The sequence below is a fragment of the Falco rusticolus genome, chromosome 5 (assembly GCF_015220075.1).
Source record: "Falco rusticolus isolate bFalRus1 chromosome 5, bFalRus1.pri, whole genome shotgun sequence".
NCBI classification, from domain to species: domain Eukaryota; kingdom Metazoa; phylum Chordata; class Aves; order Falconiformes; family Falconidae; genus Falco; species Falco rusticolus.
The window spans coordinates 50,838,884-50,866,818 of NC_051191.1; the positions used below are offsets into that span (position 1 = coordinate 50,838,884).

The 27,935-nt window shown below is 38.3% G+C and overlaps 1 protein-coding gene across 4 annotated transcripts; it reads left to right on the forward strand.

Moving 5' to 3' along the window:
- The first annotated feature begins 786 nt into the window (after positions 1-786).
- On the forward strand, positions 787-27,837 carry RASSF9 (Ras association domain family member 9). Of its 4 annotated transcripts, XM_037390148.1 has the most exons (3): positions 787-1,145; positions 7,051-7,213; positions 25,402-27,837. In XM_037390148.1, the coding sequence occupies exon 3, from the start codon at positions 25,418-25,420 to the stop codon at positions 26,675-26,677; it is 1,260 nt and encodes a 419-aa protein (XP_037246045.1). In that variant the 5' UTR covers positions 787-1,145; positions 7,051-7,213; positions 25,402-25,417; the 3' UTR covers positions 26,678-27,837. The 4 variants fall into 4 exon arrangements, with proteins under 4 accessions (XP_037246045.1, XP_037246044.1, XP_037246046.1 ...); XM_037390147.1 differs by lacking the exon at positions 7,051-7,213 and having other exon boundaries at positions 793-1,145; XM_037390149.1 differs by lacking the exons at positions 787-1,145; positions 7,051-7,213 and adding an exon at positions 1,265-1,491.
- Positions 27,838-27,935: the final 98 nt, after the last annotated feature.

The window sequence follows — 27,935 nt, forward strand, 5'->3', positions numbered from 1 at the left end:
GAGAACCAAGAAAAAAAAAAAGGAGTGATTTACATCTAATATGTACCTGTTAAATTAACTGCAGAAAGTAGAGAGCTAGGATGGGCTAGGGCTGTGCTGGAGACTTCTCACCTGCCTGCTGGCCCAGGGACCTTCACCCACCAGCATCAGCCTTGGGGTACAATGGGTGCATTTTCACCCTACTCCTGATTGGAGGAAGGGGGGGGGGGGGGGCAGGAGGGGGCGGGAGTTTTCCCTTCTGAAACTTTACTCCAAATGTCTCGTTCTCAGGGGGTTCCAGCGAACAGGAACTGTAGTGTGAGTTCATTTCCCTTCTGTTGCAGCCAGCTTAAAATAATAACAAAAAGGTCCTGCGACGTAGCATTAGGAACTTTCGTGTTGCTGCCTCAGTTGTGCTCTGCTAGGCCACGCTTAAGAGGTTTTCAGAGGTGCTTTTAGTCTGCGAAGGCTTTCATGCAAATAGGTTATTTACTTAAAAATCCAGGGAGGGCAAAGGGGCCACAGCGGTCTGACTTTTTTCCCTTCATCTTCCCATTACTCGTCCAACACCTTGTAAAAAGGTACTGAAAAGGCAGGTTATTATGTACTGAGAACTGGTGTGGCAACTGTTGCTTGCCCTTCATTACCGCCAGTGTTCAGCTGAACGGCTTGACCTGAGGTGGCTGGAGACTCCCGGGGAAAGTTTCCAGTCCTTCTGTTTTGTGTTTTTTACAGAGTTCCCCACTGGAGAAAACCCCTTTCTTGCCTATTCGATGGCTGGTGCCCTGAGGGTGACAAGCCTGAAAGTTTAGCAAGTTCTGTGCATAACTTCACATCACAGGAGCAAGTGCGTATTCCGCCCCCCCCCCCCCCCCCCCCCCTTCTTTTTCCTGCTCCTAAACGCCTCCTTCAAGTTTGCAGCTGGGCAGGACTCCAAAGGTGCAGCAGCAGCAACAACCCGGAGTTCAAAGTTAGCAGTAAATTGCACAACTTCCAGCTCATCGCTACGCTCAGTGACTATTAACAAGCTGGAAGGCGCTCAGGGAAAAAAATAGGGGAGAAGGGAACACCCTCGAATTGTTTGGGGATCGCTGATGTTATGCTTCTGCCGCTGGGATCATGGCTCCCTTTGGAAGGAATTTATTAAAAACCCGGCATAAAAACAGGTAAAGTGCGTGGGTACGCGGAGGAAAAGGGAGGGCGGTATGGGATGGATTGCTTTTATACTTTGATTGTTGTTCTGGGGGGAGGATGCGTTGCCCCGGTCCTTGCCGCTCCCTGCAGCTGCACCGCGGCGCTCACCTGCGGGCGGGCGCCGGGCCGGGGGCAGCGGGCGGCGTGTGCGGAGGAAGGGGCGCTCCCCCCCTGCCCCGGGCTTGTCTCGCCCCTCTTCGCTCTGTCTCCTTTGACTCTCGGGCAGTATTTTCAGTGAGGAGAAAGGTAGCTCTTCCCGACTTCAAACCTGCCCCGTCTAAACCAAGGCGGACGCTGGAAGCCCCCCGTGTTAACAAGGTGAGGCTCGGCCGGGGCTGGGAGGGAGGGCTGGCGGCCCTGGCGGGGGGGTCCTGCCTGCGGCCGCAGGGGCTGGCGGCCGGGGCAGCCTGGAGCCCCTCACCCGTGCTGGGAAGAAGCTCCCCGAGTCTCTCACGGCCGGGCCGGGCTCCGGGCCCTTCGCCGTCCGCTTTCCCCCCGTTTCCCTGGGAGAGCGAGCCGCAGCCTGCAATCGCTTAGGATCGACCTGTCCCTGAATTCGTCCGCTGTCTATGAGCCTGGGAGGCAGGAGAGCACGGGTCTTCCAGCGTGGGCAGGGGGCATGCCTGCTTTGGTTAGCCTTTAGTCTGAGCTGGACTTGACTGCCTATGGCTTTGGTGTATTGTTTATTGGGGGGGTTGGTGGGGTTTTTCTCTTGTTGGTTTGGGGTTTTTTTGCCTAGAAAACTATTCAGGGTGAGACAGCTGTGGTCCCTGGGCTGGCTCCGGCGAAGTTCCTTCATGGGGACTTTGCCCCTCGTGTTGTGCGTGCTTCCACATGTTGTGCACACCAGCTGTGAAATGAAGAAAAAGAGTTATGTAATCAATTTAAGTGCTAGGATGGCACTCGATTTATAAAGACTGTATGTGCTTGGAGTGGAGTAGGTTTGCTTGGCCCCTATGGAATTTACAGTGGCTGAACGTGTCTAGCTAAGACTGAACAGAAACTGGTCACTGAAGTTTTAGCTCAGTGGGAACTGAAAAATCACTTGTAATTTCTTCCCCACTTTGACAGGTGCTCTCCACTGAAATTTAGTTTGTATTTAAGGGTATGCAAGGGAAAACCTTTTCCAGAGGGAATATAACTGGATCCTAAAAAAGTCTTGTAAAAATGTCCTGATTTTTTTCCATGTTTGGCTTTTGTTTTTCATATTCAATATAGTGAAAGTTATTCTGGGGCAGCTGTATTTGTTGGGATTGTGTGAAAATACTAACTTAGCTTGTTACGTGGAATAGAAATCAAAAAGACTGCGACAGTCACAGTTTAAAAATAGAATACTATTTTAGAATTATTAATATTGTAGGTTACTGATTAAACAGTGTATTTTGCTAATGTGTCTGGAAATAGGAAAACTTTTATGTATTTCCCATGTGGCTATTTTATGTTTAGAAGATCTGGAAAGGTGGACATGAACTTTTACATGGACCTGCTTTTACCAAAGCTGTAAATTTATTAGTATTAAACCAGAAATTTTGTTACTGCCATCAATTACCTGAACGGTGTTAAATCATAAAGCACAGTTCCACCCTGTTCAGCAGTGAAACTGTTTCTCTTTTAGGACTTTGAAAATATCTTCATACTAATTGCATGAATCTCACTTGTTTGCTGATGTGACATTATATTCCTCAGGAAAAGAAAGTCATAATCTAAAGCTTTAAATAGGTAATACAAATTAACATACCAAAGGAACCATTACTGTGAACATCTAGCACTTTCTTCTCGGTTCACCCTCCTCCCCCCTCCCCCCTGAAAAAAATAAATTAATGCCTTTAATGGCAGAGAGGTGTTGTGGTAATAAGAAGGGGCTGAAAGTCTTGTGACTACAGAAAAAGGGGTGGTGGGGGTGGTGGCAGTGTCAAGAACAAAGCAAACTACCAAATTCTAAGATGTGTCATTATCTCAAGTATTTAAATTTCTGTGTATTTAACATCAGCTTTTGATTCTGAATTTTGAGAATGAAACTTTGCTTATGCAGTTAGTAAAAAGGGTCTTGTATGATTGAAGAGCTATGGAATAACTTTTTTTTCTTTATAATTGTATCTTTGTGAACTTGTTTGAAACTTTGAAAAGGAAGTTAGCTTAAAATCCTTGACACTGTTTAAAGCAGAAGTTGGGGAGTTGGAATTTGTGGCTCATTACTTTGTCTTGGTCTGCCTACCTGTAAAGAGGGACCAAAAAGGGACATACATATATGTATATCTTTAATCTGCTGCTTTGTTTATTAGATCTAGTGCTTGTACATCTTTTTGAGAAACTCGAGGTTTTTGCTTTTTTGAAGAAAGATATTAATGACCATTTGCTACATGCATATATAATTCTTGGGAGTTATCAGATAAGCAAATGAGGAATAAAATCTGTGCTTACAGGAGGAGGGTTTAAAGCTAAGTCAAGGCAGCAAAGGTAGTTGGAAGAAGAGCCAGAAGCAGAATGAAGACTTTACAGTCACTTGCTCAGGTAACAAGATGACACCTCTGTAATTAGTGCTTGTCTTGCAGCATTGCTCAGAGGTCCCAGATCAGGGCCCTGTTTCACAGTAGACTCTTCACATCCAGATCATAAAATGTCAGTCTCTACCCCTGAGACCTCAGAGTTTAAACAAAGAGGTTGGTCTAACTGTGTCTGTGTGTGTGAGGCATTTGAGCAGGAGGCGGGGGTACTTGCTCTGATGCCCCAAGCCTTTAGAAAAACTGAGATTAAATGTCAGGCAGACAAAACCTGTGCTGAACTGCTTCTAGTATTTGAGAGATCTTCAGCTAGTATTACTCTCCTGGGCTGCTGAAATCTTGCTCATGCAGAGGGACAGCACAAGGCCTAGGTAACCATTAGATCACCATAACGCCTGGTTTGGTTGCAGAAGAGCAGCTACTAGGAATGTGGCCCCAACATATTTTTCTTGGCCAGAAAGAGAAGAGTGAGATCTTGTTATCTTTTTCAAGAGTTATGAGGAGGTTTTGTACTGTTCTTTGACCTCCTGTGACAACCAGAAATAATCATAGTCCCCAGAACGTGTATGTGCTTGTCAGTGTGTCCCCTGGAGAGCAATACATGCAAGAGGTAGCGAGGCCATGCCGCACCCGCCTGCAAATCCCAGTGTGGTCAGCAGGGACGGGCTGTACCTCTGAGGCAGTGAAGGAAAAAGGACGGTTTCCTGCAGGACTAAGCCTCCATAACATGGATAAACTGAAAGGGATTTCTTTTTATACACATCTCTTAAAGGTGCTATTTGGAAGTGTGAGGAAAGCTCAGCTTGCATCACACTTTGGAAGTGCAGTGATGTGAGGAAATGCTCAGCCAAAGATGGAGTAAGGGGAAGGGCACAGACTGCTCTGCAGTTAAGGTGTAGTACTGATCTAGCACATTGTGCTGCACAGGGGCAGAAGAGCTCCTCATCCAAATACGAAAATAAATACAAAGCATATATACTTGTAGTGTTTACACACCAGGGTTTCACTTTGTATGTGATTTCCTGGTTGCTAAGTAGAACAGAAATTTATGCCCCATTGATTTTCTGTAAGATCAGGACTTCTCTGCTCTTGGGTGCTAGATTTGGTCACTTCTGAGAATGGGTCTTGGTTCACTTAAACACTTCAAACGTTACCCATCATCACAAGGATATCTGGATCTATCATTGTCTTATCTGCCCAGTGATGTCACGCGAAGAAAGCTAACTCCACTGCTATTTCTTCCACTGAGGCCACTTCCTTGGGTTTTTCACATAAACCTTACCCAAACTTGTCGAAGCTCTATTGTTTCATGCAAGTTGTAGCTGGGGAAGTAGCAAACTGAAAGAAAGAGGGTATAGATAATCTGCCTTCTTCACACAGTTGCTCTTGATGCTGTAGGGCTGTCCTGTTTAGGCACAAATAGCTTGAGAAATATTTTTTGCCGGTGTAATTCATGCTGGCCCTACGTTTACCACAACCATTAGTATTCTCTGTTGACATACAATACATCTGAACCTGGAGTACTGTTTGATGATGAAACAGTTGTGTTACAAATCTGTTGTTATTTAAATGTATTTATTGTTTTTGCTTTTCCTTTCCAGTTTTTGACAACTTTTACTGTCAATGTTTTAGTGCCATAGCAGTTAGCATAATGTTTCTATATGGGAGGCAAAGGTTTTCTTTGCCTACTCTTTATGTCCGCCTCTCTTTAATCGGCTCATCTCTGGTTCAGAGGTAGAAAGACAGACCATATATATCCATTCATGCGTACGGATATAGAGGGAGTTCTTCCCATCCTGACAGTCAGAGGCCCCTCCCCAGTGAAAGAAACATTCAATTATTCTCTCAGGTTTTATATTACAGTAGAGAGTAATGAATTAGATTAGAGACTTCATCTATCTGATACTGACCTTGCATTACCATGTTCCCTCCCTTCCTCCCCTCCTTCAGTAGTTTCTCATCACACCTGGTTAGCGCAGTGATTCGAGTATTAGCTTGAACATCTCTGCTGCTGTACAGTTGAGTACGCTGCTGTACATTTTAAGCCTTGGTGAGGCAAAACTGAAAATGCTCAGCATTTAGGTTTGGACTGGAAAAGCTCTTGGAGATCAGCTGCTTATCTGAATGAACTGTGTATGACCTGCACTGTAAGTTTCATGGGATCATGTGAGATGTCTAATACTTGTCATCTTGGATGAGCATACTCGGAGAAAAGTCTATTTGAAGCTATAAAGGTGCTTTTTGATTCAGGACTACCAGGCATTTGGTATGTATGTTGGAGGGGGTAGATAAAACCTTGTTTAGAATCAGTGGTGCTATCTGTGTTAAATTTTTAGGTTGAAAAGATGGTGCTTGTTTGGTAATGGTGGAACCCATTCTTCTTTATATTTTTACTTTTCCTTGAGTGGGAGATGTATTTATGAACTATCAAAGGAGTTTTTACTTTTTGAGCCAGATTTCATGCATTACAATTTATTTTCTGGTCTTGCTTCTCAGCTTTGTCTCAGGGGTCAAAATGGTTGCATACCTTTTATAATAATCTTTGTACATATTTGTTCACTTTCAGGAAGAGCTTGTCATCTACCAAAACACAAACCTTATTTCTAAGGAGTTAATTATCTACTATTCCAGGAGGGTGGACAGCAATTTCATTCCAAAGGAGTAAATAAAACGAGTAATAGATACATGTAATACTACACCATCTAAGGAAAGAGTATTACTTAGGTTAAGCTGAAGCTAATCTGAAACACTAATATGATGTAGAACCAGGCTGAGAAGATGCATTTCAAAGAAACAGTGGTGTTACAGAGGAAAATTCTTGCTGGTCAGTGAGGATTTTCTATTTTACTGATGAAAAATTAGTATTTTACCTGCAGGCAAAAGGCTCAGATGTGTTGCTGAATGTGTATTGATTTCAGCAGAGAGATGTAAGTTTTTGGAGATAGGGATTTTTAAAATTCTAATAACTTCTATTAAAGTTGGTGACAATCACAGAGTAGTACCTCTTGATTGACCTACACTCAGACAATCTTAATTTTTTTGTTTTGTTTGTTTTATATGACGAATAATGACAATTTAAAAGTATGGTCTTAAACATTATTATTTGCAAGCATTAAATCACACATGCTGTACAAGCCTTAATTAGTTCATCCAACTGCTATATTTAGTATGTAGATAAATCCTTATTAATGGCCACTGAGAGGATGATGCAAGATAAAGTTTTTCTTTAAGACCACACGCAAAGTGAAGCTTAGAATGGAATGTTGGACATGTTGGAACCCAGTTGTGTGCATAGGTAACAGCTATTATAGTCGCTTCTATTGTTTCTCTTATGTGTGACGATACTCCTAAGATGGTGACTTTCTGTCTTCTGCAGTGTTACCATGCTAGCAATTCACCAAGTATCACACAGGACACAACAGATAAGAGTCAGATGGTTTCAGGATGAAGAGTGACCAACCAAATGGAATTAGAGGGGAAAATAGATGACTAAATTCATTTGTGTAACAAAGGCCAGAACCATCCTCTACAGAACACAGGTACTAAACAAATACAGTTCAGTGTAATTTCAGGTAGGTAAGTTATTGTATTACAGATGAATGTCATGCAGAGTTGTCTGAAAATTTCCATCAGATCAGTTTGCATCTGGTCTTTTTAAAAATCAAGTATTAAATACCTGTGTCCTCATTAGAAAAAAAAATTACTTAGAACTGAGTGCAGTACAGGTTTTATGAAAATTCTGGTGATGGCATTTTATCTTCCAGGGTTGTAAATTTTCCATGGACCTGCAAAACTCTTGCAATAAAAATCAGAAATTTTCATAAATCATTTATCATGCTTATGTGTTACAGATAAATATAAAAGTCAGGAGATGATTAGTGATTTTGGAAGTTGCATTTTTTTTGGAACCTTATCCAGAAAAAAACTTTTTTGAGCACCTTTCAGGAACTTGCCTCAAGTAGGCACCAGGTAGACCCACTAGTCGCCTTTTCCTGTCTCAACCTATCTAGAAACGCACTTAAGGTGCACGTGTTTTAATAGTGGTAATGATACCAACTCGTTTGTGACCTCAGACAACTGATAAGCATAGTTAGTTTTCCTTAGCTGTAATTTGGGTGATAATATTTACACGCCTCAGGAAAATAAGTAGGGCATGACTAGACAGTGTAAAATCTGTAGAACTGCAGAGTGTGAAAGCCAGTTAGTGGGAAAGGTATGAATAAAATCTGGGAGTTCCTTGTTTCTAATCTTTGTACAGTCCACTAGAGCTGGCTGCTGTGCAGACAAATGAGAATACACTGGATTGTTTAGGTTTGATTTCACATGATTCGCTGTGGAATTTTAAATGGTCTAAAATTTTTCATAATGTTAAAAATGGCTTGTGAGGAGGCTTGCAATGTCACAGAGAGGGAAATATATTAAAAAATGCCATGTGTATCTTAACAGATTTTGAAGTGGTTTTGTGAGGTCAACATAAGGAAAGAAAGTTAATTTTTAAAGCTAAAAATCAGAAAGGAAGATTTTCACTGGTAATGATAATAAAATTGTCATGTAATTATATTTTTAATTCTATGAAACCTAAGTCCTGATATAATGTAGGAGGAATGAAAGACACTAAACTTGGAAGAAAATTTCTAGTGTAAGTTTAGCACACCTATCAAATGCACTTTATTTAAAGATGTGTTTTGCTCACCCAACTTTTCCCTATTTCACTCCTGTCTGCCTGAGTATGTGTTTGCCTCTGTCAATTGGAATAATTTAATTTGTAGTTTAGATGATTGCTAGACATACATTTTTTGAGCATTAGCATTAGAGGAAACCAGGCTACCAAATTATTTCTTATGTTGTAATTTTGAAGGTGATGTAAACCTCTGTTTTCCTGGGTTGGGGTTGTTTTTTGGGTGTTTGGTTGTTTTTGGGTTTTTTTTATTTGGGTTGGTTTGGGTTTTTTTTCACATTCATCAGTCAGCTGCATAGTAATGCTAGAAGGAAAACATATTTATACAGAGGGTAGGTATTTGTTATAAACGAAATACCTAACCATAATATGTCTATTTTGACTGTCAAAACTGCCAGTCTGATTAATTATCTTTATTTTCCAACCCTAGCTGTTCTCATTCATTAATGTAAAGAATTCCAAATTATGAATTTCTCACCATAATGGAAGATATAATCAGCTCTCTTGAAAAATAATATATTTATTTTGTCCTCCTTTTAATAATACAAAACTAACAAAGCTTAAAATAAATATGCAAAAGCATAACATTCCTGTGTTCAGGGACAAAAACAGGCTTAGAAAAATGTAATAATCTATTAGACCAAGTTGTGTTTTGATCAGGTATAAATATATTTACCTCACTTTAACTTGTAAGGATGCATGACCTTAGTGGAATGATGTAGTTGAGTGAAGACTACTAATTTTTAAGAGAGTCCGCCCTTGGGTCTTGAACCTGCAATTTGCTATGTGTTAATAGATTCCTTCATCCATGTGGAACACCTGACTTTGCTTTCCCCAACCTCCTCCAAATTCAAAAGCATTATTTTTACAGAGAGTCATTTCTACTTGTGGAAGCACATTTAAACTACAAAGTTTTTCAGAGCAACAGTTGGGGCACGGTTTTGATGACATAAAGGATGCCTCATTTGTCACAGGAAGTTACCAGATTCTGTTCACTTATCAAAGAGTGGTTTAGCGATATTTATAAATGCAGGATCATATGCTGATTTTCAGCTGCTTTTTTTTCTGTTGGTTTCATAATTTGTAAATTGGTGTTCTGAACTGTTGTTTCACTTGGGCATTGCCTGTTGACAGGTTCTGATTCCTACTTATTTAACTTGATTATTGCCTGTATCTCTCGGGGCCACCTTGTTGTCACTATCCTGTTTTACTGAAAAGCTCTGTACAAATACAGTTTTCTAACAAAAAAAATTAGGATTGGTATTGACTTTACTGCACTTTCTCAGACTTCTGGTACTTTAAGGTCTAGGTAGAGAACTAATCACATTTTTTTACTCATGAAGGTCACTACAGGTGTCAAAGATCTGAGTTATTTTTGGAACTGCAGAACTTATTTTTACTGAAACTCATACTGTTCATAAGATTCAGGTACATGGTAAAACACAAAAGTCAGGCCTCGTCTTACTCAACTTGAGCCATTGAGTATATATGTATCTAGTCATCTAGGTACTCTTTGTAGTTAATGGATACATCTAAACACTTCCAGAGGGCAATTCATTCAGCCTTAGACAAGCTTTCAGTATGAGACTAGTCACCCTTTTGGAGTTGCCTATCTTATGCCACTGATTACAGAGGAAGGTCAGAAAATTATCTTTGACTGCATATCTACATCTTAAATAGCTTAAAGTGGATGACATGAGCTCCACCCCACTCCCTTTCAAAGGGAAGGTCTTCATGGAGCATGCTCAGACTTTGTGGAGCACCTAATTAACCATCTTGTGCCGTTCATTTTGGAAATTAAAAAGGGAATAGTGAATGGAGAGGTGAATTACAGGTGGACAATGTATGATTAAGGGAGAAGCATCCTAATAGCATGGGTGTCTTCCCTGCCCCTGCCACAAAATTCCTACCTGATGTTGGGCAACTCACATAAACCACAGTTTACAAAAGTGTTTACTCACTGCATGTTCCCCATTTGCTAATTCAGTGTCCTGCAATCTGTTTTGCACAAGAGCTAAACAAAGGAAGTTTATGGATGTCCTGCTTTGGACATCTCTCTAGATACCAATTCAGTTAGCCAGAGTGAGAACTTTGAGTGGATAGCTTTGGCCTAAATCTTTTTGACATTTGATTTGTAAAAGGGAGTTCTCTCCCTACAAGAATATGCGGAGATAAATTCAACAGTGCGTCAGCTTGTGATGCAATTAATATCTGGTGACAAAAGACATATAACAAAAGATTAAATTAAAAAATGTGTTTTCTGTAAAAGGTAGTACCATACATAGGAGAGAAGATATAAAATGGGCACGTACTGAGCAAATGTAAGTAATAAGAGCTAGCTAGATTTATGAAGGAGATTTTGGTACTAAATGCCATTGTAGGCACCTAATACAAGCTTTATGAATTCTGATGTTCACAAAAATACGATTAAACCTTTAGGTAGTAACATTTTAATGGGCAGCACTCCTCAGTCACCTATACTCCCATCATGTCTTCCACTGGTCGTGAATACGCTGCAGTTATGTGCCTCCCTTACACATTACCAAAATCAAGAAGGTGACATGAGGTCCCATCTCATAGCCCTGCTCAGAATGTGTGCAACAACACACAAAGGCATCCTGGTGGCCAAACACCCTGTAGGATGCCCACACTAGCGTCTTCAACATATGTTTGTCCAGAAAGTCCAGTCAAGTTATTCTAAACTGAAATGCTTTCAGTGTTTCCTGTTGAAGCTGTCCCATTTTGTGCTGGCTTGTATGTGTCACAGTAACCCAGAGAAAGACGCGGATTCATGTTGAAGGTGTCAGGCTTTTGGTCATTGTTCTAATTAATATTGTATTCTTTTAATGCAGTGAACATCTCAATGCAGTCTAACAGTACCCAAGTCCCACACTTCTGTTTGTGTTTCTGACTAATTTAGGTCAGCTCCTGCTGAACTTGCTGGTGTCAGCAAATCCCGTTAGGAACTGAACTTTTCTGTAGCACTTTTTGTAGAAGTTTAGGTGTCCCAAGAGGGAATTATGAATTTCTGCAGTGGGGAAGACACCTGGAAATTGTAACACTTGGTGTCTGCAATGCCTCAGTACCTTCTGTGGATCTGGCAAAACTGAGTATGGTCTTCTGTATACATTCAACTGAGGCAGGGGTCCGATGTAATGGAAGGAACTCACCTTGCTGTGGATAAGCTGGAATCAAATCCATTTTCACTGAACTAAGTAGCATGGTAAACTTTAATACCAGTGCTTAAAATTAAGCATATTTCTTTCAGCTGAAGTATTTGTGCATGGTAGCCATATATTCAGTACATAAATGCATATATGACAGTTTGTGTTGTATGTGATCATATAATGCATATGTATAGCACATAAGATAGTGTCACATATCTTATAGACCTAACCTGTATCATCTACATCTAACGTACAATAAAACATATTACAACCCCAAATCATCATATATATAAACAATATGTGCAGAAATAGCCATTTCTGTAGATTGCATACATATGCATCTACATATTACAAAACTGCATACATAAAAGAGTTCTTTAAAAGTCAGAAGCAACAAACAGAATGTGAACATGTCACAGAAGAATACTAAATATGTATATTTCTCCAAACATCACAGAATTGTTCTCATGGCAGAAGGAAGAATGCCTTCATTCAGCTGTTGCTGTGGTATTCGTTCAGCTTATAAAGTGCCTTATTAGAAGTAAACTGCCTTTTTATCCTCCCTGAGCTATGAAGTCATCTGCATTGCTCAGATGTTGAAAAGATCCTCACCTGCAAAGACATTTGGATATGTGAAATAAACACTGGATTAATTTGAATGTTGACTCAGTCTGACTTTCTGCGCAGCAAAGACAACCAGCAGTTTGCACTGTCCTTGTGGTGTCATGGCCCTCTTCGGATAATCACTATCCTTCCATGGATGTGTCTTGCAAAACCAGCCCCATTATTTCTTGGGCCTGCCTTGGTCTTTAGCCACAGACACCTGGCCTTGTCTGGCTTCAGCTGTGCCTACTGCAGGTTTTTGGCCCACACTTGGTCTCACAGTCCGTCACAAATCTTTTGCCAGGGGTTACCATCTTTTCAGCTGCATCAAATTTTTGAATTATTTCTTCCTAAACTGTTTAATCACATTCAGGTGGGTTATCTTAGATGGTTTAACAAGGCCTTTATCTTTATGGCCTAATTCATCATGACCTATGTAATCTGGAGGCCAGTCAAGCAGCTCTGTTCCAGTAGGAGGACTGTGGTGGACAACTGACATGGCTACAAGCCTCTTCAGGTGGCCCCAGCTAGAAACTCATTATCTCTGTTGTAGATCAGTTTTTGAGCTTAAGTCATGATCATTCAAATATTTTAGGATTCACATGGCTTTTTATCTGAATCATGGAATGTCTTCCCTCTGCAGTCAGCTTCCTTCATCTTCTCACAGCTAAAAATCATTTGCGTGTGCTGCTGGATGCTATTCTCTGCATATCTCTCTTGCCTACACTTTCTTCTTTACATTAATCCAGTGAATTTTCCATTACTCTCGATCTTTATGATCCAGCATTAACCTTGCTTCCAGACAGCAATTCCTCTCTTCTTGTCTTCACTGTCTCTATTGCTGAGCTGGCTAGAATGAGTTTCGCAAGCTCCTGTGCCACCTTTAGCATATTCCTTGCTAGGGCAGAGCACAGTCAGTAAGGTTAACAATTTATTTAATTTGTTCAGTAGCTTCTTTAGAGAGGATGTGGTGATATTTCAGCAACCCTATCAGCCTATGTATGACTAACTACATATTGAAGCATTAACTGATAAGCAATTTTAGAAAATTACTTGAAAGCATAAACTGCACAAATCTCTTGGATTGTGAATGGACACTAAAACACTTCAGGTTTCTTTTAAAAAAATTATGTCAGCTCTTCTTGTTAGCATAATTATGTATCTAGTATTCAGTTTAGCTCTTTAGGGTGAAGATTTATGCAAAGTCCACTTAATCATCTCATCTTTTTTTCCTTTCATGTCTTCAGATGCTGTAAGTAATGGAACACATTTGTCACTGAATTATCTTCCAGAAAGTTCAAGAGGGAAATTTGGAGGGGGTGGGTGGGAAGAGAAAAATAACTGATTGTAAATGAGGTCTTGATAGAACCCCCTTTAGGTGACATCTTCAATATAATTTAATGAAAGCAAATGAAATGGGGAAGATCATACAGTACAATTTCAAAGTGGGGTGGTTCACTGTCTGCAAAATGTGTTGCAATAAATACAGAAGAAAATTAAAGCCTGTCCTTCCTTTCTCACTCCTGGCAAACTAAAGAGATACTCAAACTAGGTTTTATGATATACAAAAAAAGCTATTTTGAAAATCATTAGATGTCAAAAAGTTAAGAAAGGGTAACGTTTGATGAGTTGGCAGAACAGATCTAAAGCCTTGCTGTTGCACAAAGGGCAGTCCTCAGCCCCCTTTCCAGGCTCCTGACCACTCTCTGCCATTTCCTCTGCGCTGGTACTACTCTTACCTGATACATGGAACCCAACTCAGGGAGCACTGGTCAAAGAACAAAAACTGGGTTTCCTCTTTTTTTTTTTTTTTTCCCCTCACTTTTTTTTTGGTTTTGTTGTTGTTGTTTGTTTGTTTGTTTTGTTTTTTCTTGTCTTTGTTTTCTGAATTAGCTTGCTACCAATTTATAGAGCTGGAAACCCTTTGGTTAAAGTAGCAGAGCTGGCACAAGCAAGGAGATGGGCATGCCAGGTAGACATCAGATTGCCTAAATTACTTAATGATATTTTAAGTCATAAAATCACTAAGCTATAAGACTAGATTTAGCAGTAAAAATAGTATTTGGGATGATCACTTTTCTAAAGTAGTAGCCTTGTAAATAATTTTGTGTGTTTTGGGGATGGCTCTGGGGATGTTAGGGTGTTTAAAAAACAGAAGATAAAAATACTGATTCCTACAATGTTCCTTTTCAGAATCATGAAGTACAGTGCCCAAACTCTGAAATTCACCACAGACTTCAGCTAACACAGCTACAAAAGTAGTTCCAACAGGTAGCCATCAGGAAAAGACTGTAAGGAAAGAAGAGATGCTTTGCTGAGCCTGAGCTCAGCTTGAAGATTGGTGAAAAACTAAGTCCATCTGGACTTTCGTTCGTTTCGTTGTACATGAGGTTAGCATCTGCCTCACACAGTGCCACCAGGAGTAGAGGTGCACTGAACTGTTTGAGCCATGCACGTTGTATAAGGGTTAATAAGGAGGTAACCATCCCAGCCTCCTTTAGCTCAGGGAGTATTGGAAAGGTGGAATGAAATCTTATTTCCTTGTCTGTATCTTGTTCTTTTCTTCAACTTACCTAATCATCACTGGTCTACAGGTAGTGTGCTTTATTCACGTTTTGGCAGTTCAGGCCCAACCTCAGAATGCTTTGTGTGTTTATTTCTTCACTGAGCAAAATATCAACAAACCCAGGGGAGGGAAATAGTATACATTTGCCTTTCAACAAAAGCTGAACTCAATTTCATGGGACAACAAAAACAATCATGCTTTCAGCCCTTGGAATTCCCCTCCTCTCTTTGATCTCAGAAGCTCATAAACAGCCAGGGTGCTTCTAAAAGGCAATTATAAAAATTCTAATGGGAGAAGTTAGATAAACCAAATTTCTATTAACTGTAATAGCAGCTCTAGCTTTATCATTTGGAAGCCTGTATTCTGAATGTGACATAAAGTGTTCTGCTTCCTCTGTATTATTGCAAGTGTTGAAATTTTAGATGCATTCTGTACATTATTAATAGGAGCCCCATAAAGCTTGTACAGTGTAACCAGTGCTTACATTTGCATAGGCACTTAAATAGACACAGGAACAATACAGAGAATTGTATTTTTGCAGTGTAGCAAAATTCTTGTGGTAGATAAAAAGCAGCATCTTCTCTCTGTCAGCTAGCAAGAACTACTCAGTGCCCAAAATCAAGGTGTAACACTCGATGTATTGATATTCCTAAACTTTGAATGTTGCTTTCTAACACTAAGCTATTTGAAATTGCCCATCTTCCAGTTCCCCCCATTATGGTCTAGAGAATTACTGCCACTGAGTATGTCAGTGACTCTTGGTTCTGGAGTTTTCCCTGGATTTTCCATTCCAGTAGCACAGCTGCTTCCTCAGCAGCGGTTGCAATATACACATCAAAACATGTTTTCCCAGTAAAGCAAATTGTTAATGTTATTGTTGCTCATCTTGGAAAATATTTTAGTGGACAGCTTTCCTCTGTTCTCAAACCTTTGCTGTGTCAGGCCAGCCACCACAAATACAGACCTGATACGATGAAGCTGTTACCTTCCATGGCATTTTGTGTACACAGCACGCTTGCTGATGTTACTGCAATTCCAAATATTTTTTTGACTAATATCCACTTACCAACCTTATGACTTTGAATATACAATGGAGGAACGATGATTTGTCTAACAGGAAGGCAGATTTAAAGTGTAGATGTAATTTATAGAGAATGTGTACCCTTAGGGAGAGAGGAATAATTTCAGATGTAAGACAGGAAGAAAAGGGCAGGGGAAGATGCAGTCTTCATCTGAATGGAGACTGCAGCCTTTGCTTTTGCGGGTAGATTAAGTGATTGGGAGCATAATCATGGTATAGGGTAGAGCTAATAAGTGGAGGACTTTGTAGCCTTTTGGTCACCTTTGCTGAAAATCTGCACTTGGGCTTTACAAATGAGATCTTGCAAAACAGTATCAGCCATGGGAGCAATGACACAGTCATGTCATTATTAAATGGGGGGTGCAGTGAGAGTGCAGGGCGGTGTTCAGGAAAATCCGTCATAACTACCACTCTTATCTAGTGAGCATGATGTATAACTCTTCTTACAATGTCTTTTACTTCTTTCTGTTAGTGCAATGTTCTGACTTAGTGGAATGTCTTGGCTTATTTTCTACATCGTACAAGCTCTGCTATCCATCTACTTACCAGATGATAGAGTTATTACTCAGTCCTTGTTGCTTCTTCCTGTTGGCTTCTTTTATTTCTATCTGTTTGAAATACTGTCAGAGTTTTTTCCTTTTTTTATTTTTCTTAAATATCGGTGCCTGAACAGGCACCTGTGTCCAAGCAGTGCAGTTATGAGAATGAAGTGCATGATTTCCCATGGGATTTTTACTGGTCTGACATTTCAAGTCAGTAAGAGCTCTGCTGTGAATGACTTATTTGTAATAAAATAATTATCTTAGAGAATTATTTTTCAAAAACTGTCATAACTTTCATTTTATTTATTTTATGACAGAACAGTACTATCCCGTTCCGATTCTAATATAGTATAAAATGATTGATTGAACAGAAATCTCAACCATAGGTCATTGCTGAATTATAATGTATGCAATTTTGTATGATATCTAGCTGAGGTGATGGCATTCTTTTGCAGAAGGGATTAAGGAACTAGTTATAGTTTTCAGTGCGCAAAATAATTGATATAGGACATAACTTTCAACAGCTGTTGCTAATTAAAATGTTTCATAAAGGCTTCCTGACAGTATGGGAGTCTGAGTTAAAAATTTATGCCTTTAAAAAATAATTACAAAATGAACATAAACTTATACAAGGAGAAATGTGTTGTATGTAGGTAGTTAAAATAAACTTTGTTTAAATTGTTTTCTTGTTTCAAATATCTGAAATATTTCAATTAGAACATCCAAACTACTGTGTATATGTTTGAAAACTAGGAGTATCTAGATGCCTAATTTTTTTTTACTTTTAATAAATGCTTATGTACATTTTTGTAAAGGAGGAAGACTTATAGAGCAACATTAAATGGATACAAAAACAGATGGCAGAGAGAAATTAATTTCTTTTGGAATAATTATTTTGTTTTTGCAAGTTCTGTGGTGTTCTTTCCAAGTCCTCCTGCTGCATTGGGACTACTCTGATTATCTATACCAAGGCGTTTTATTGTTATTGTAGTCAAAGTACTAATCCTGCCTTGCCATGATGCTTTTCAACTAGACATTACCCTGACTTTTGTGTGATGCAGAAGGGAAGAAGGACCAAGTTTCTGACATGTCATGTATGGACATTTCTATCTCCTACATAATGGACATTAACTGTGCCTCCATTAATACTGTTTTTGGGACAGGTGAAGGGGAATAGGAATGCAGTTAGTTAATAGGCTGTCTTGAATCCCTAAGGCTTTGGAGTAATTCCAGCTTCATAGGGTGCTTGATAGAGTAGATACTTCCTCATTGCTGCCCTTAGGAAACTCAGAAGCATGTAATCTACTTAGGCAGGAGGCATACTGAGTATAAGATTTGGCCTTTATTGCTTTTTGAATGACTTTACAGAAGGTGACAGAAAGTTGAGAAAAAAGGTGTATTAAATGTGGATAATCTGAATAAACTTAGTATGAACTTTTAATATGATCCATTTTTTTCTGAAAGGTTGAAATACTTCTGACCTTACCTTTCATATGGGCTGTGTAATTTTTTATAGCTTTAATGCTTAAACTTGCTGTACAAAATCTGTTTGGATCAAATTAAGTTAGTCTCTTCCAAGCAAGGGCTGCAACACATGGCGCCAATAATTTTACTTTTTTGCAAATTTCACAGATAAAAACCCCACAAAGCCAAAGTATCTTTTGATATTTTATTTCAAAATTATCATCCACTGTCTCATATATGCTTTTATTTTTATAGATATATATATAGTAACATGCTGAGGTTTTGAAAAATAAATAATGAAAGCAATATAATATTATCATTTATGTATGGAATGTGATGACTAATAAACTAATTAGCCTTTTTACACCTTGACATGTAAAAGTCATTGGTATCCAGAGCTCTCAAATGACATGTAGTGTGTGTCCTGCACTACAAATGCAGGTTGTCTGTATGAAGTAGATATCCCTGTAATATTGACCTCTCCTTATTTCCAGCAAGTAAATAGAATTACAAGCCATCAGATTTCTTTGATTAGGTAGTTATAGCCCAGATCTGACACATAGAGATAACAATGTTATTAGCGAGTGCTTAACAAGGCATGTGTTCTCTGGGCTCTTGCACATGGAAGAAACATCTATGGGTGCAGAGCAAAGAGAAGACCATAGCACAAATACAGACTTGCCAGGATCCAAGTGGGCAGATTTACATTCCCCAGCAGCATGCTCAGACACCACCCACCCCCTTGAAAACACTGGATTATTCAATGTTTTTGTGGCAGAAGTCTTATTTTCCTCAGATGTTTTATGCCATTGTGTCACACCTTTTTCAAAAGAGCAAGTGGCTCAGCAGCTCGGCATTCTTGGCTGGAAGATAGGTTCCTGCTGTGCAGCATGGTAGGCAGGAGATGAGGCACAGAAGTCTTGGTGATGGGCTGGGAGTGTACAGCTTGAGAAAGAAGGGGGAGCCTGTTGAGAGACGCAGGGAGTGCAGCCCTGCCTGGGTCTGCCTGAAAGTGTTATGTTTCTCAGTGGACTCTGAAAGTGGACTCAGGAAAGCACTGAGATCCCAGATACCAAAGAGCTAGGCAAGGACTCCACTGCAAGAAAGAAGTAGGCAGCAGGAGGGTTGTCTCTTAAAGCCTTTTTTTCCCCCCTGGCTCTGTCACTTAGCCACTTTCAGTTTCTCCATTGAAGAAGTGAATTGTTCTGGGTGGTATCGTGGTAGCAGTTTGCGTCTTAGAAGTTTAGAAGCACTTTGATCTTGCTCTGGGGAGGTCATGACAACAGCATACCTACCTGAGAGCTGTGGTCAGCTGAGGATCCCATCATGGCAGCCCATCAATCGTAAACCATAATTATCTGATTTGCTGTAGATTAAACTGTGTGTTCAAATGCACTATTGAGAGGGTTTATACTGTCAATAGGAGGCTGTTTATAGATTATTGTTCTGTAGCTCTTCTTGCATTGCAAATGACTATCATGTCATATGGCTTTCTGTGTCTTCTGTACGTTGAAAGTACAGCATCAAAAAGAAAAAAATAGATTAAGAGAAGAAAAGATCTCCTCACAAGTACAAAATCTGATTAATTTGCTACACCAAAATGGTCTAAATTAGTTACATCATCTGCTAGCATAACACTAGAAACAACCCTTTGGACATAAAGAATTACTAATTACAGATTATGTGCCACTTGCAGATGCAATAGTGAAAGAAAAAATGGTGACATTATTACACTAAGTAATACAGGAATATTCCAACCCACAAACGTTTTTACTAACAGATATAACTTTATGCCGTCAACAGTAATTTAATTCATATATAATATGTAAAAGCTCTTCCATCTCTGAAAATTAAGACTATAAAATGTAATTTCTCACAAGAATTGGTGAAAAAAATGACAAAGATATTTCACACCAATGGCTTTCCAGAATGATCTTTTTGATGGCAAATGTATACATTATCAACAGTTGTACATATTTTCAAGAAAAAGATTAATGTATCGCTATGTGTGCTTTTATTTTCACCAGCAGATTTTTTATTCCCTATAATTTATTTTTTCCATATAGATTTATTTATCTGTATAAATTATTTCAGTGACTGGGAGGAGACAACTAATAAAATGTTTGTTCATAAACATAATCTCAAGTTTTAAATAACTTTCCTCACACAAAAACTTTGAGTTGGTTGCTCATGTTGACTTAAAATTGGATCTGTTGTTCATGTTGATTTAAAATTAGTAAAGGCATGTCCTACTGTGAAATTTCTAGCAATTACCTAGGTATTTTTGAGTTACTCAGTTTCATTTTTCCTTGGGGGGTGTGTGTGTGGTGTGGTACATCCAGAAGTACGGTAATGTTGAGAAAATTTTATTTTCCTGTGGATATCTACAAAGAATTTATTACAGTGAAGGGGGAGAAGAATTTTATCTATGTTTTTTTCTCAGCAAAAACCAAATATTCTTTTAGTGTCAACAGCATTTCAGAAACACTGTGTTAAGCTGCTAAAAATGTTATATGTGAGTGATCTAGTCCCAACAGAATATTTACTGGAATTAGTAAGGAAAAATGAACATCTTATAGACATGAAGGTGAAATTCTAAAAAAGTAGGTGCATCCCCTTATCTGATTGGCATGATTGTTTGTAAAACTATATATCGAATATTTAGGAACAATGTTAAAATTTTTAGGAAAGCAAAAAATTTATGCGTTTGATATGTATGTTTTTGTGCTGGACATCCCTTAAATTTAATGAATATCAAAAGTGCCTTCCAGCATTTAAGCTATCTCATATTTTGACTATGTGCAACATAAGTACATGTTTTTATTTTGTCTGTACATTGCTGGAATGTATTACCTTTCTTCCCTTAGGCCTGAATGGTAAATTAATGAAGTATATATCTGATGTGCAACAATCAGCTTGTGCTGAGGCAATCAAGACTTTGTGTGAGGTCTATAACATGATTAGAATATATTTTGGGGTCATCATGAAGAGAAGCAAAGAGTAGAAGGCATTAAACTAACAATAAAAACAAACAAACAAAAAAGATTGGAAATGTACTTTTGACCATTCTGAAGTTTAAATTTACATCTGTTCCTGAGCAACAAGTGACTTTGCAAAAAAAGATAGACGTGCATGTTGTTAACATCGAGGCTTTAAAATCATAGATGGATAAATGGAACATTTCAGTGATCAGTTCAAGGAAACAGAATTCAAGCCAGAACTGAAAGCTTTAAAGCCTGTTTACAGCAACAGCAGTAAACTTTTGAAAAAAAATAAGTTGCCTAGCTAGTTTTGAAGAAGTTGCTACTGGAAATGTTTTTCAAGGAAGCCAAACATTTAAAGTGGAAAAACACTTTAGCTATTACAAATTCTTATTACAAACTTTATAAGTTATTGAAAAATTATAGGTGTTTTGGTTCCTTTAGAAAACTCCAGGATGTGAAAGGCAAGGAACCAGTAAATATGAGAAGCTTGCCTCTTCATTAAAATGACTGTCTAAAAGCAGCTCTTGTTGCTGAATATTGACTATTTTACTATTACATCTCAGGGGAAAAAAAGTTGCTGCCAATGACCAACATTTATTCAAGACAAGGAGTTACAAACTGCATTACATTTTGCTTAGTACTGAAAAGACTTAATGGATTTCCATAGAAATAGTAGTAATAAATCGAACATCAAATGGAATAGTCAGCGTCTAAACTAAGCTGTGAAGTTGTAATGTGTAGGTCCCACAGTTATGTTTATTAAATCTACTGTTGTCTGAGCCATTCTTGCTAAATTTCTCTCAGATAATAAATGAGAATCTGACTGGCTTCCTCTCGCCTGTATGTAGCTACCTGAAAATGAGGAGTTTAGTTTAAGGGAGCCACATAGGTCTCCTGTAGTTAATGAAGGAGAGAAATAGCTTAATTTGAGGATTATCCCAATGATCATAAATGGTTTTGGCTGTGGTGGTATTCTCCTTGGAGGTCTACTCTCTCATGACAAAGAGGAACTTTAATGGTGAATTTATAAAGAAATCCTAACTTTCAGATCCCTGAGTGAGATGAATTCCACTTCATATATGCAGAATCTGCTCTCCACTTTCTATGAGGAAAGCACAGGTTAATGAAAGATGTTTCCTAGTATTAGCATCTTCTTGCATCCTGAAAGCAAGTCTTTAATAATTATTATGCTGTGACGGACACACTGAAGTTTCATTTATGTTTGGCACTACCTGAATTAACTATGATTAAAGAATTATACAATAAATTTTACTTAAAAGGTTCATGGTAGGCCACATCAGTTTACCATTTCTTTAGTGGAACATAATAAAGAACACTTTTGATTTTTTGGAAGGTATTAGAATTCCATGGCACTGTAGGATTATAAATGACTTGCTAATTCTTTTTGGTTAAAAAGAAAGATCAAAAATTTAGTGAGGCTACTGAATAAAAATGAACACAGTATAAGTTTTGACAAACACATGGAAAAAATAATGAAAGAATTTGCACTTTACAGTTCTGTTTTAATCCAAGAATTAGTGATGTTCAGAATTTTTTTTTCTTCTCACCTTTTCTGTAAATGTGACAATATAATTATAAGGTGTATGTTACATATGCTATATGTACATACATGTATAAGCTACTTGAGTTCTTTGTGTATCTGCACATGAATACATTATCCATTCATGCAGCCCCACTATTAGTTGTGGACTTCAGTATGTTAAATATGTTATAGATGAAGTAAAGAAGAATCCTTCCCCAAAAAACACACCCCAAAACACTGGGAGATAAACTGCTAAAAAATTATTGGTAACAGTAATTTAAGAACGTTGGCTTATATCCACATTGTTTGCACAGATCCTGTAGAGATTGCTTTACAATAAACAATGTATTTCCACCAGAAGATTCTTAACTCCTGCTGAAGTCCGTGGGAATTCCATTTAAAAAATGGGTATAATAAAAGTATTTATCAGTACACTAATACTATGGGATATTTAGAGTTTTTCAAATTTATGTGAAGATTTACTAATATCACAAAGAGAAACTGTCTTCATAAGAAAGCTTTAAAGGAGCCAGCAGGAAAAGAGACAACAAACTTCTGCTTAACTCATATAATCTGTTCACACTGAAAATATTGACTAGGAGAAAATATGGCAATTGACAAAAAACAAGAAAGAAAACAAAGTAGGAAGAGTTTCAATGTGCAAACAAATTGTGTAGGGCTCCCAAAAGTATGGTAAAAGACTGAGATAACACTCTCTAAAATGTATTTATTGATTAAAAAAAACCCACCAAACCCAAAAACTAACCAGGAAAGACATACAGAATATACCGCCTTAAAGTCCCAATTTGATATTTCTTATACTTTTATGTCTTTTTTTTCTTTTTTCATGTCAGTACATTTATAAATTGAAATTCAGTGACTGGTAATACACTTTTATTTCTAGGTCAATTATTTATGTATCAGTAGTGAATATGGTTTGAGACACTGCATTTTTGATAATTAATTTTACATAAATTTATGCTTAAGTTATAATGTAACTCTGTATTTTATTTTTTTATTCCTTTTATATCTGTAGTGTAAAAAAAGTTATTTTACAGCCACAGCTAACTTATGTTGCAATTGTCTATTTATGTAAGTTTTATTTAACTATCAATCCGTCAACAGATAAAAATATTTCGATAGCATCATGTGTTCTGTAAACCTAAAACCACTTACAGATAGTGACTTTTAGCATGTGACATACTTAACAGTAATGCTGTTTAATCTCATATCATCTTTCACTCCCTCTCTGCTCATTTAAACTTGAATATTTCTGTTTCTTTGTGCCATTTTGCCATTTTCTATGTCTGTGACATATGCTTTCCTATTTTGAGAAGTAGTCTGTGAAAACATTGTTAATCTTCTGAACACCAGTTTTAAAAAATAATTACTGTAAAAATGATGGTCTGTAAGAGGGAGCTATTGAAGTGGGACAATGATGTCATTACTCAGAGTAATCTACCAAAACACAGATTTTACAGAGGAATGTTCCAAGACCTGGAGCAACGCAGTCGGACAGAGATCTCCTGTGCGATGATACTAATAAACTCACTCTTGTAGGTTTTATTGGTATTCATTTGCAGACTCCTGTCTTCTGAGGATCATTGCCTTCTGGTCAGAGTGGCACCTAGAGCTGAGTCAATCATAGTTCAATTTATTAGATTGCAGTGTGTCTGTAGTGTTGTGTAATAATTCAGAAAAAGAAACAAGTTGGATTGCTTTAATAATCATAGGGTATAACCCTAATTAAGCCAGGTAAAACTCCATTCCTACTACATCTCAAAAGACTAGAAAAGTGCTGCAAATAAGCAGTCCCAGATAGAACCAAATGTCGTTTTGCGCCCTTTGAATATTGTCCAAATTTCGTGAAAATTGTCATTTTCATTTTCAAGCTTTCTCTGTCAAACTGGGTTAAATCTCATTCATTCAGTGAAATGGAAGTGATATCGGAAAATCCAAAGAAACACCTTTTTCCTCAGGGATTTTATTGTTTTATCATTTTAGACAAGAGGCCAAATCCCCAGGTTTGGGCAAGCGACAAATTATGCATGTGGAGGCTAGAGGGTGGGAATATCCTGGGTTTCGCAAGGCCACTCTGCCAATGTAGGCATATGGCGGTCCAGGGCTACTCAGAGGGGGAGAAACTGATGAGTTAACTGTGAACTTCTACATTTGGTCAGATGTATGGCTTTCTAGGCTCCATTGATTGTATTGATTAGACAGCTGCAGTAGCCGCAATGGGTTCTTAGACACCTGAAGTTAGGTATATCAGTGTATAAGAAGGCACTATCTGCTAATGTCAAGTTACACATTCATTGGAATTCATAAATAAATAATAATTAAAAAAAACCTTTATACATTTTCGGGCATTTCTGTATAATTACAAAGGTTATAAAATGGGGACCTATATAGGTATTCTCTTGCAGTTGGTATTCTCTCACAACTCACTGAAACTAAGGCTGTTTGGTACTTCAGGAAAAGCAACACATTTCTTGAGACTTGTCAGTGAAACATCACAGTAGAAAACAATGGTGTTTATGCTTGTATGGGTACAGGTGTGGCAAAAGAGCTATAGAGTTATCCTGTCATCAAGTTCTTTTAACTTAGATGTTCAGTTGTCTTTTCTCAGCCCATCTATGTGCAGTACATATTTGGAGGCATCGTTCTTTCCTTCAGAAGCCTCGGTGATATTAAGAGCTTACAAAAGTTTGTGCAGTGTCAGTGTGATGAGAACAGAAATGCAGATCTAAAAGCTATGTTATCCTAAAACAGTCTGGAAATGTAATGCAGATTACCAAAATCTATCACTGATTGTTAATAAACACTTAAGTGTACAAAACCTAAATTTGATAAATGACATTTTGTGTGAGATTCTCATCCAGCTGGACTAGTAATAATCTTAAAGCAGTAGCTGAAATAGGTGTGGTTTTCTGTTTCTTAATCCAATGATATTTCTTCATGTAATTTAAATAAGTATATTGTCTTGTAAAATAATATGGGAATTTTTCAACGTGGTAGTCATGTCGGAATTATTGTTATTATTCATACAGTTTGTGACATTGATATGTAATTTATATTTGGTCTCTTCTTGTTTTCCAGGTCTCCCAACAAGGACATGGCTTCAAATGAAAGAGAGATTGTGGTTTGGGTTTGTCAGGAAGAGAAGATTGTATGTGGCCTGACAAAGCGCACCACTTGTGCAGAAGTCATTCAAGCATTGCTTGAGGAACATCAAGCAACTTTTGGAGACAAAAAGGTCCTTTTTGGAAAACCTAGTGATTACTGCATTGTAGAAAAATGGAGAGGCTCAGAGCGAGTACTTCCTCCCTTGACAAAGATTCTGAGACTTTGGAAAGCCTGGGGGGAAGAGCAGTCTAATTTGCATTTTGTGTTGGTAAAGTCAGATGCTTTCCTCTCATTTCCATTGTGGAAGACAGCTGAAGCTAAGGTAGTACAAAATGTAGAAAAACAGTGGGATCTCAGTCCAGCAAATTACATGAAGATGTTGCCAATAGATAAGCAAAAGAAAATTGTGAGGAAGACTTTCCGGAAACTGGCCAAGCTTAAACAGGACAGTGTTCAGCAAGAGAGAGATAACATGGAGACACTGATTCATCTGATCATTTCTCAAGATCATACCATTCATCAACAAGTCCTTAGAATGAAGGAGCTAGATATGGAAATTGAAAAATGTGAAGCAAAATTCCATCTAGATCGTGTGGCCAATGATGGAGAAAATTATGTACAGGACTCCTATTTAATGATCAATCCAAGTGAGGCTGAGCAGCAAGGGAGTAGGCCAGATGATCAGAAAAACATGCATGACTATTTGAGCAAAAGTGATGGAATTTTACAGGTTGAAGAGAGACTGAAACATCACAAACAATTAATAGAGAAGCTATGTGCTGAAATTGAAAGAGAGGTACACGGTATATGCACAGAAAAAAGTGGAGACGATATTCACACAGAAGGAGCTGCTAATGCTGAACTGGAAAACTCAGATTTGGAAAGTGTAAAATATGAGCTGGAAAAAAGTATGAAAGACGGTCTGAGAATCAACTCATACCTGAGCTGCATTCAGAAAGAACTTACATACAGGGACTCACTGCTTCAAAAGAAGGAAAAAGAATATGAACTTCTTACAGAAGAATTTAATTTACTACATGTTAAAGACAACATCGAAACTAGGCTTCCATCAAATGAAGAACCATCCAAGGGCAGTGGCATGTCCAGTAACAGCATTGCTGTTCCTGACTTTGTTCATAGAGTGACTAATCTGGACATAAATGATACAGACTCTGACACTGGAATCAGCTCTACACACAGTCAGGACTCTGAAATAACTTCAGGGGACATGGTACTGTTGTCAACATAGTTGAAAACAGTCATGCATTTATGAAAAGTTATATTTTGGAGGATATTTATAAGAATTAGTAAACCTTGTTGTCTTTGAAGTTCAGCCCTTCAAGATGTTAAAACTGTGGCACCGCTTTAGCAAAGTAAACAGTGTCTATTTATGTACTTCAAAGTATACTTGTGCTAAAATGCATGGGCAGTCTCATGGGTTAACTGCTAATAGGCGCAAGGTTGTTGACTTAGATAAACCAGGACAGACTGTTTAGACCTTGTAATGTTGATACTCAGTGAAACAGGAGCATTCTGACTGACTTGGACCAAAAGTCTGGAGATTTGATATCCCCTAATCTTTGGGTCCACTTCTGCGTCTCTTTAACTTTTTAGGAATGTGAATTAGAGATTAGATGAAACTAGACAGAGTGCTTGATTTTCTGCTCTGTTACATTAGCTTTATTCAGCTGGAGTTTCCCTGCCATGAAGCTGCTGTAAAAGAATATATAATCGAGCATATAATCTGTTAAAAATAGTTTTTATGATATTGTAGGACAAAAGAAATGCAATTGCATTTAAACTGTGTATTTAAATTTAGTTTTGAGTTATCAGGATGATATTTTCAGAAATACCCAAGCCCCATTTTAAAAATTATCTTACACACATAGGTTTTTAATTTCCAGTCTCTTTCAGCAGCGTTTAACTGCTTCTAAGATCCTTGAAACCCCTACTTATCTGTTGTTACTCTGTAGTTGCCCCAGTGATGCTTAAGTCCACATAGTTCCTGCCAGTGGGCATGTCAGAACTGCCTACATCCTGCTTGTGCTAGACGCTTAAATCCCAAGCTCACACCTAACCCCAGGGGCATTTTCAGCAAGGCTTTCTCCTGCCTATCTCACCAGTCAGATCCAGTGTCAGGCCTCCTCAGATCATGACTACCAAATAAAGCATAACAGAAGGGACGGGCAGGAACCAGACATTTTTGGCTCTGGCTAGATACTGTTTCCCAATAGCCAGGTAGTTACCATTTTAACACAGCAGGTAGGTTGTCAAATCCTGCCTCATGCTGTTTTGGAGCAGGGTTATGGACCTGTAAATCCTACTTCCTCAGTGAGGACTTTGGGGTACAGCTAAAGCTGATCCACTTTATATAGCTAATTAAATATTGGGCCCCAGGAAAAAAAAAGATGGAATGCAAAACATGAGAATTTTACAACTATATGGTTAAGTCAAATAATTTCACTTAGGATGTATAGCTGGTCTCAGATCCTTCTCCAGCACATTGC

Excerpts from the sequence above, each read along its gene's own strand:
- RASSF9 (XM_037390147.1), top strand. The coding sequence starts at position 1,099 with ATGGCTCCCTTTGGAAGGAATTTATTAAAAACCCGGCATAAAAACAG. Across the intron at positions 1,146-25,401 it reads AAAACCCGGCATAAAAACAG|GTCTCCCAACAAGGACATGG; the intron begins GTAAAGTGCGTG and ends CTTGTTTTCCAG.